At 38.8% G+C, this 9,711-nt stretch overlaps 1 protein-coding gene across 2 annotated transcripts in view; it reads right to left on the bottom strand.

Moving 5' to 3' along the window:
- Nucleotides 1-1,263: 1,263 nt before the first annotated feature.
- LOC140333167 (myosin light chain kinase, smooth muscle-like) overlaps nt 1,264-9,711 on the bottom strand; it is a 41,440-nt gene continuing 32,992 nt past the window's right edge. For both annotated transcript variants that reach the window (XM_072414655.1, XM_072414656.1), the window contains exons 13-18: nt 7,268-7,391; nt 6,953-7,105; nt 5,962-6,082; nt 4,925-5,006; nt 3,706-3,837; nt 1,264-3,017 (exon numbers count right to left, since the gene is read on the bottom strand). In XM_072414655.1, the coding sequence (XP_072270756.1) occupies nt 2,767-3,017; nt 3,706-3,837; nt 4,925-5,006; nt 5,962-6,082; nt 6,953-7,105; nt 7,268-7,391 (863 nt within the window). In that variant the 3' untranslated portion in view covers nt 1,264-2,766. The remainder of the gene's footprint in view (nt 3,018-3,705; nt 3,838-4,924; nt 5,007-5,961; nt 6,083-6,952; nt 7,106-7,267; nt 7,392-9,711) is intronic.

The raw sequence follows: 9,711 nt of genomic DNA, 5'->3' as shown, positions 1-9,711 counted from the left end.
GTTTTCAATGTGGGAAGCAGTCCTAGAAGAGATTGGATCAGACATTCTGCAGAATCAAAGGTAAAGAAATGATTAGGTACACATGGAACTTACTGACAGGCAATTTTACATTACAGACAATAAGCATAGTCAAATTGTGCCTTGTGGAGTGTGGGAGGGATATATTAAAAATGATGGGAAGCCTAGTTGATGTATAAGTGCACACACAAGCCAAATGTTGCTCAAGAGGATCATAAGAGTCACTGACAATTTCCACAACAGTCAAGAGAAAGGGGTGTCTTGTCAGCACCCACAGAAGGCTCACTTTTGTATATGAAAACTCTAAATACCAGAAGAGCTAAGAAGGGATTCCTAGTACTTCCCTAATGCAACCAACTTGATCCCTGGAAATCCAAAAATGCTCTAATATGGTCTAGAAGATCTGAGTGCCCACAGGGTGATGACCTAAATCTAGCATTAACATTAATGCAAAATGAAAAAAAAAAAATCATACATACAGAACCCAACACCGGAGGGCCACAAAGATCACACATGACAGCTCCAAGTTAGAAAACAGCTCTCACAAAGAGATAAAATCTTGTACAATGAAAGTTCACATTAGCCACACTCAGTCCTATCAATTCCTCAGAAAGCATCCAAAATTAGTTCCAAGCCATACACCTCTGTAATGCGCAGCTTGGGCTTTTACTTCCCATAGAAAAATATTTTTTTGAAAAAAAGAAGAAACTAAGCAAGGAAGCAAGGAAAACCATTGACAAAGGGACCAGCTTTTAAATGGAGAGACCTCTTTCCTGCAAATCTTACTGAAGTAAAAAATTGAAATATGCTGTTAGAAGGAGACGCTATGCTGGGCTAGCCTACATGTTTTGTTTTGCCTCCAGAGTACAATCATCCTGAGGATATCAAAAAAAGATATCATACTTCCTATATATCACCCCAAAATGGGGAATGGGGGGAATCTTCCTAACAAAGTCTCAGTGACCAATTTAAAGCTCAATAAGCATTGTACACTGTTGTCAGTCTGACAATGTTTAGGGAATGTCCTGAAACTGAAAAAAAGCTTTAAGGTGGAGTTCAGCATTACCTTCCTATTTTACTGTTTCCTGTTTACTATAACCTGTATACCTCAGTTACCTGTTCACCTGATCATAGCTATGAAGTATATTTCTCTGTCTCTCTCTTTGTTATCTGCTTAGAGTCCTATGCATTGTTTGCCAGATTGGCAGCTAAAAAGATAAAGAAAACAGACACGTTAGCCATTAATTTGTTAAACAGGTATTTTATTCTCCATAGTATAAACATTTAGAATTAGGTAATACAAAAAAAGAAAGAACACAAACACACATTTAAAATACAGTAGTATCAAAAGCTACCAGATCTTTATAATCTGACAGCCGGTATACAAAATGTGGCATAAAAATGCATTGTTTAGGAATTGGCAAAAGTGAAACATTTTTGTCTCCTTTGTAGAAGAAAATGTTCAGTCTTTCTACTGCCCTCTACTGGCAAAGCCACATACTGCCAGTACTGCCAACTGTTGGTTAGGAATGATCAAGTAATACGATTTACCTCTTCCATTAAAGGCTAAAATTACATGCCTGGTTTTAATATCAAGAGATTTCTCATGTCACCCTAGTGAAAAGGAGATTTTGAATTAGTTTAATGGAGTGTATCATTCTCTCCCTAGTTATGTGCAACAGCAGCGGTTTACATCACATTTTGCCAAGATGGGGGAGCTCTATATTTTGGATCACCAACCTTCTCTAGATCCAGAAAATTAAAAAGTAACAATTGTCAACCATAGCAACCAGGCTCAACTCACAACACTAAAACTTTGGCACTTTGTATTGCATGAAGTTCAACCCGTGTTGCAGTCCCTTATCCTACACAGCTTTTACTTGGAAAACTAACTGTGAGACACCTTAATAATGCATGAAATTGACCCATAACATGTAGGATGTTCTTTAAAGATAATCTGATGTTTTCGCAGACAACACGGAGCAGAATCACCACCTGGTTTCTTATATCTCACAATGATTGAAATAGGGTTCCCAAGTCCACTTGCTGGACAAATTAAGAATCCTTTTCCTGCTACGCTTAAGAGCCTAGAGAACTTCTCAAAGATTCACAAATACATATAAATTATCAGTGCATGATTCAGTTTACAAAAGTCCAGCCTATAGGTGAAAACCAGCTCACAGGGATCTGATCATCTAAAAATGGCAGGCTTGGTCCCAGCAAAGAGCTGTGTTTCTCCCATGAGTAAACAACTGTTCCAAAACAAAATTAATGGTTCCCACAATTGACAGCAGTAGCACCATGCTTTGAAGGGTTGGTACTTTATGTCGATCATCAATTTTCCTGGGTAAACTGAATAGAGGCAGCCAGTATATGCACACATACCTGTCGTTTGCACTTTGGACCATGTGAATACATAAAAGCCCATGATATCCGACAATTAGGAACATTTAACAGTTAATGTAAAGCCCATAGTAATGTTTAATGCTCAGTAATGTTAGTGACCAATCTGACATGTCTGGTAGTTAAATCAGTAAAACCAACTGGGTGGGGATATTTCTCTCTGCATTATTGAAACAAGCCAAATTAAGATCTTGTGAACTATAAGTAAAGCCCGAGATCAAATCTGCCATCTACAACTTAATTTTTTTAGGCACAAGCTATAAATCCTTTTACAAACTGGAGAGCGTTTTGTTTACAAGCCCCCATACAAAGAATACGTAAATGTCGATTGTCTTTGTAAAACAGTTAGGCAGTCTTCTCATCTCCCTCCCTTGTGTGTCGCTGTGCATGTAATTTGTGGACAATTAGTCTTGAGGATGTCTCAGCATGTCCATGAACATTGGAGGCCTGGCAAGTGTACATTCCAGCATCGTTTGGAGACACATTAGATATTATCAGTGTACAGCTACCTGAATCCTCATAATCAATCTGAAACCTGTTAGATTCCTGGATTGGCTGGCCAGAGAAAAACCACAACACTTCAGGGTCTGGGAAACCTGTTGAAAGAAGAAAGACTTAAAAATCTAAAACATTATCAGTTGACCAATGAACAGGTAGACGCCACACAAACACACTGCTTGCATCAGGGCTGATGGCCCTAGAAAGGAGTACTAAGGCAGGGAGCTGTGAGATTTTTATGAAAAGCATCTATAGAGATGCTCTATCCTTTATCATACCCTGGACAGACACAAGTCTAAATCATGTAGTTTTAGAATTTGAACAAATGTACCATTACAGGAAAATCCCCATCTTTTTTTATTAAAGACTTAACCTACTTTAAATCCTCACACAGCTCATCTTTAAAGTGTCCAACAGCAGAACTAGCCTTAGAGCCACCAATTGGCTTATATGCTGCCTAAAGAAAAGATTTCAGAACACAATGACATTGGTGATAGAAAAACAGCCTCACATTACCATCATGCTGTCATTGCTTCATGTAATACTGTTAAGTCACCTTTATGCATCTGAAACTGACTAAACCTCAGTAAAAACATTCCAATATGTTATTTAAGAGATAACAGAATAAGGAACGGGTCCTTAGAGAACAGTGAAGCTCTGGAAAGGGGAGGTAAACATTATTAGGTTTAATACAAAATGTGGATGGCCCTTTCAAATAAACCTGAAAACATGGCGACAATCAGAGGGTATTGAAAAAGTGTGAACAAAACTCCAGTAGCTTCTTACCTTCAATGTGACAATGGAAGCGGGCTGTGCTGCCCACCACCTCCGATTGATCTTGTAGCTGGGAAGAGAAGACAGGAGATCTCTGGAGCTGCTCCTGCAGGAAACTGAACACCTCCTGACTTTCACCATCCTCTAAAACAGAACATATACAATATTATGAAAGATCTTTACTGAACATTTCTCCATCTGGATAGGTTATTACTGTAATTTAACTGCATTACGAGAGACAGACACAAAGAGACAGAGAGGGACCATGTGCATAGCTAAGGTTTTTATTAAGGTCTAGATAATAAGCAAATTGTGGACATAGTACAGAATAGTTTATCCCACCCCCAGCATTATCATCATTATTACAGTGTCTTTATATAGTGCGGACATATTAGTAAGGAAGGTTTTAGTCCATACTCATGTCACTAGCTGTCCCTCAAAGGGGCTCAAAATCTAATGTCCCTACCTCAGTCATATGTCTTTATGTATGGTAATGTTTATGAATGTTATTCTATATTATAGTCAAAGGACAGGGTTTGGGGCAAGCCAATTAGCTTAACTATGTTTTTTTTTTGTTTTTTAAATGTGGGAGGAAAATGAAGTATTTGGAAGAAATCCATGCAAACATGGCTCCCCACCATGTTTGAACCTGCAAACTCCATGCAGATAGTGTCCTGACCGAGATTTGAACCTGGGAGCTAGCACTGCAAAGGCTAACCTCTAAGCCACCGTGCTGCCCTTTACAAAGCCTCTGGGCTTGGGGGATCACTTTCCAGATCTTAACAACAGATATACATGGTGATGGGCCCCAGGATTGGTATGGGAGAAGCCTAGGTGACAATACACCTCACACAACAGTTTTTCAACAATAAAAAGAAAAAGCAAAAAAAAAAAAAAAAATTCCAGTAAATGGCATGTAAAATGTTGGTGTTGCAGTTAATCAGCCTCATACTGTAAATAGCAGCTGTCTTTCTTTCTCCTACAGGCACTGATCATTTAACTTTACCCTAGTATGATATTTGAAGTGTGAAAGTTTGACTATGACTGGTGGCTTTAAGGAAATGACTGCAGTTCATAGTACTAGCACTTTGTGTCACGCAGCAATTATGAGCTGTAAGCCACTGAAATGACAGATCATTAAAGTGGGTGTCTCAAGTGACAACATTGCAATGACTCATTACACACATTAGGTATTTTGGCAGGAAAGGGTTGACAGAGATGAATACCGCACCCTCCATGACAGGCGAGTTGTTATCAGACTTGTTACTGAGCAACGCCATCCTCTTCAGAGCCAGGACTGCTTTACCAGTTTTCTGCAGAAGAAATCACAGTTATCCATTAAACCTTCATAATTTACTACCTTCAAAGCTGCAGTGCTTTTCTTGACTACAGGTCACTTGTTGTGCCACATCAGGGCAAAAAAGTGTTGGATGCACAGTTTTTAAATAATATTGACACTTATGACCGTTTGGTTTTGTGATTTGCAAGAAAGGTGACTTTCTCCCTTCTTCGGGGATGCAGTGTTCAGAGCGAATCAGCCAGGACCTCAGCCTGAACACACAAGAAGGTCATTAACACTGTGGAAGGTCCAACATAGAGCTTACACAGGGATAGGAATTCATGCACTTCATAGAAAGGCAAGCATCAGTGAATAGGTGGGTGTCCGGTCAAGAAAACCTGTCACTTTGTCCTGAATAGGCAAACTGATGCTTATTAAACATACACTGCTTCTGTTTTGTACACTTGCCAGTGACAAGGGCATCAATTCTTTTTACCCGAGCATTTTTCCAGCCTCTTCTGCATTGCACTGTGCAGAGAAGGATCCTTGATAACTGAGTAAAAATAAGTGGTCTTTCCTCGAAAATCCAGTATACTCCTCTGATAAGTGTAAACCAGACCTCAACCAACAAACAGAATAAAGTTTGCGGAGTACAGAGCAATAGCTATGATATATAGCAGGGGTATTGTGGACCAGTGCAGAGAAATCACCAATATGACAAAGAGTGCAAGGATTCTTCTTTGCAGAGACTGTCTTTTGTTCAGGCAGTGGCTGCTTTCTAGGCAAGATAAGCTACAACTTTGAACACATTCTTCTTTGGAGCAACTGAATTTAGTGGATTTAGCTAGGCTTTAAACATGCACCAAAATGGACTGATAAGATTTTTCAGAAGGTATGCACCTTTGTTAATAGATGTTTTGACTGCAATTTGCATTTTTATCTCTATTGAGAGATTACCATAACAGAATTGAATAAGAGGAGAGTCATACCTGCCACTTCTGCCTTGCCAGGAATTTTCTTATACCTTCCTTAGGCAGGGTCTTTGTGCTTGAAATGTTTTTGTCTTTGATCCATGGGTGATCCAGAGCCTGCTCTGCAGTAAGACGTGACCTAAGCAGAGATAATCAACAAAAGTTACTATGTTGCCTTTTCATAGTTTTTCTACCTTCCACATTTTTGTCAAACACAGAAGTATGCCAGTGACAGCTACCAGGTCAGTTTTTAGGTCACCGTCACTTTTCACTCTCTCAGCTTGTCAGTATATGGGAGCTGGTCAAGCTGTAGCTTAACTCCTCAGTCCTCAGAAACAAGCTTTGTAGCCAAGGAGGCAAAATATTACAGTTTAACTTGTTTAGGAGGAGGAAAGAGTTAGACTCTGTCAGGCTTTTATTTCTACTTGCTTCCCTATTGTGGAGATCTTCCCTTATTTCTATTAGGACAGAAGAGATGGGAAATATCTCAATCTAGGACAAGTACCAGAATAATTCATTTTGATGCAGCAGGAAGCAAATAATATAAATATTAGTTGCCTATGCCTTGTTATCCTGCTGATAACCAATTCCTCCTCATTTCTTGTACACATGTAACAGAGCCAGGAAGTGAGGAAAAAGTCATTCCATTGACAGAGATATGTATTCCTGGTGGAAAGAGCAATTACCCCTAGTTTATCCACAGTGGAAAAATTTTCCTACCGACACTCCTGGAATACTATATATATATATATATATATATATATATATATAGTATATCAGTGTCTATAATGCTACTGTACACTTATAGTGTATTTTCCTTATTCTCTGCAAAATGTTAAAAAAATAAAAAGGAGTTGAGCTTTAAAAATAGTCTACATTTTTCAAATCAAAGAGCCTGTTCACTGCATTTCTACACTTTTTGGCAATTTTTTTTATAATGTGCAGCTTTAGCTGGAAATAAAAGGGGGTTAAGTCTTCCACGTCTTTGATGGAGGTATGCACAGCTCACCTCATGTTCTTCTTCAGAAGCCTCCTAATGAAATCTTTGGCAGAGTCAGATAGGATAGCATCTGTCTCCTCATCAAAATCCCAGCTCCCAGATGTGATATTCCTCAGGGTCTCCATATCATTGTCACCTTGGAAGGGGGAATCGCCACAGAGACTGCAAGTAGTTAAAAAAAAATAAATATACACAGCTATCAGCTTGACAATAATTATGACTAAACCATAGGTTAGATAAGCGTCATCTCAAAAAGCAAAGACCATAGAATGATGGATTGTAATAAGGTATAGCTGATGACCGAGTATTTGCCCTACCACTTACAGAATATAGCAGATCACTCCCAGGCTCCACATGTCTGTTGTAAATCCCACAGGTTCATATGCGATGACCTCAGGAGCTACAAACTCAGCTGTTCCATGTAACACTTTTACTGGCACGCCAGGTTCTAAGAAGGCAAATAAGAGATCAATAATATGCTTTCTGTTTATCAGTTTCTTTAGTCAGTCTCTTCTATGTGGCACTGCATATAAATTATTCCTATGACAATAACAACATTTTCTATTCAATTTTTCTGTGCTGTATTGTGCTGCCTAAGTCATGTATATTACAGCATAGCTAAAAGCTGAACAACTTTACATTTAGATTTGCACAGTTGTACGATCTCCCCTCCTGTACTGAAATTGCCTACTCAGATTTCACTATACAAGGTGAGTTTCTATAATTGTACTTAAATAGCCCCCTTAATGTCCGGGCCAGCAGGCATTTATTATCATCTAACCCAGTCTTTGCTGTCCCTGGTTCACCCCTTTTATTCACTGGTTTACAATTCAAATTATGGTGTTTCATAGAGTCATCAAACAGCGGTATTATCTAGGATAGTCAACATACAACTGCAGTCTGTCTAGGAATATATGCTCCTCCAGATGATATCCCACCATCAAGGCACCTTTTATATTTGTATAACTCCTTCCAAGAATGGGACCACCGATTGCCTTATGGATATATGGGCTCTTGAAAGGAGTACCGGGGCAGGGTAAAGCTTGGTTTTACTTTGTACCATTTACTCTATGTAAAGCATCCAGTCAAGTGAGTAAATATACAATTTGTGTTTAATAAGGCTTCTGGCTAAGCAACAAATGTTTTTTTAATGATTTTTTATAATTAGGCTTTTATCTATATCCTCCCTACTTGTTATTTAAAATGATCCTGCATTACACCATACAAATCAGAGAGTGAGCTGACTCAAAGAACAAAGCACTCTTATGAGTTTGTCAGTTCACTGAGAACAATGTACTCTTCTGTTGAGAATATCAAATATTAAAGAGAAATTACACTGATACACCAAGAGCCCCCTTTAGTAAATGTAAACATCTCCAATTATGCAAAAACAATCTTTTAAAAATGAGGAAACTTTTTTTCTTTTTTAATTTACAAAAAAGGCCAACATATTATACAGAACTGTACAATAAACAGGGGCAAAAGATGATAGGCATATACACATAACAAATACAAAATATAGGATGGTAGGGGGAAGAGAACCCTGCCCAATCAAGCTTAGTATATCAGGTTGGGTAAAATGGTAAACATTAAATTGGGGAAAATTGGAACTGTGGCTGACAAGTGTTGGTTAGGCTACAGAACACAAAAGGGGGGTTTGTAAAGGGATGTTTTGAGGGCTTGTTTAAATGTGGTAAAATCCAAAAAACAAACCCACTGAGACAACAGGTGAATTCCAAGAGTGTGGGAAATGCTAGAGAAGTCTTGGAGCTGTGCATGAAGAGGTTATGTGTGAAGAAGTCATTAATAGGTCACTGGTGTAAGGTCAGAAATGTAAGTGAGTCATGGACCATAAAATAATTTAAAGGCAAAAGTAGTCTGGATTTTAGTTTTGAGGTGAAATAAAACGCAATGGAGAGATTTGCATATAGGATTAGCAGATGAGGCGTAGTAAGGAGGATAGACAAGTCTAGAGGCAGCATTTATGATGCATTGTAGAGGCAAGGATCTAGTTAGTAGAATACTAGATGACAGGATGTTGCAGTAGTCAAAAAAGTTAAAAGGAAGACAAGTACCATGAGTTTGGTTGTAACTAGGGATTGAAGGGGATTTTGTTAAGTTAAAAGTTACACCAAGGCAGCGTGTGGTGAGAAAATGTTGTTGCACTGGAAAGATCCGAGAGAAAGATTTACTCACTTTGCTCAAAAGGGCTCACTGTTCATCTTTCTTTCTTCCTCATTTTTGTTCAGTTTGTGGGTTGAAAGAACAATTGAACTAGGCAAGTAGTTGAGTCAAATAGATGGTGAGTAGGGAGAGAGGGGTCAAGGGTGGACTTCTTCAGTGCTGGAAAAACATGGCCAATGGCCTAAACTAACAAGACTGAACAAGGTGAGGGAAGAGATAATGGTGGATGGGACAAATTGGGTTGGAGCAGTACAATGAGCAGAAAACCTCATTTCCAATTGTGCGGCTTTTTCTTCTTAGTAGGAGGCTATGTCTTGGAAGAAGGTAGCAGATGAGGAGTCAAATGTGGCAAAGATGCCACCTGGGATGAATGATAGACAAATGTAAGCAGAGAAATACATTTGCTTGGTCCAGGAAATTACTACTGAGGCAACATTTTATCCACTTGAATACAGCTGCAACAGCAGCCTTTTACAGACATCTTCTATTGTACCATGGCTGGGGGTTATTGATGGGGGCTGGTAAAGAGAAGGGCAACTTTATTCAGAACCAATGATTCAATTCTTTGTCCAAATATGTAAACA

Source organism: Pyxicephalus adspersus, chromosome 6 (genome assembly GCF_032062135.1).
Source record: "Pyxicephalus adspersus chromosome 6, UCB_Pads_2.0, whole genome shotgun sequence".
Taxonomy (NCBI): domain Eukaryota; kingdom Metazoa; phylum Chordata; class Amphibia; order Anura; family Pyxicephalidae; genus Pyxicephalus; species Pyxicephalus adspersus.
This window is presented reverse-complemented; position numbering and strand designations above follow the sequence as displayed.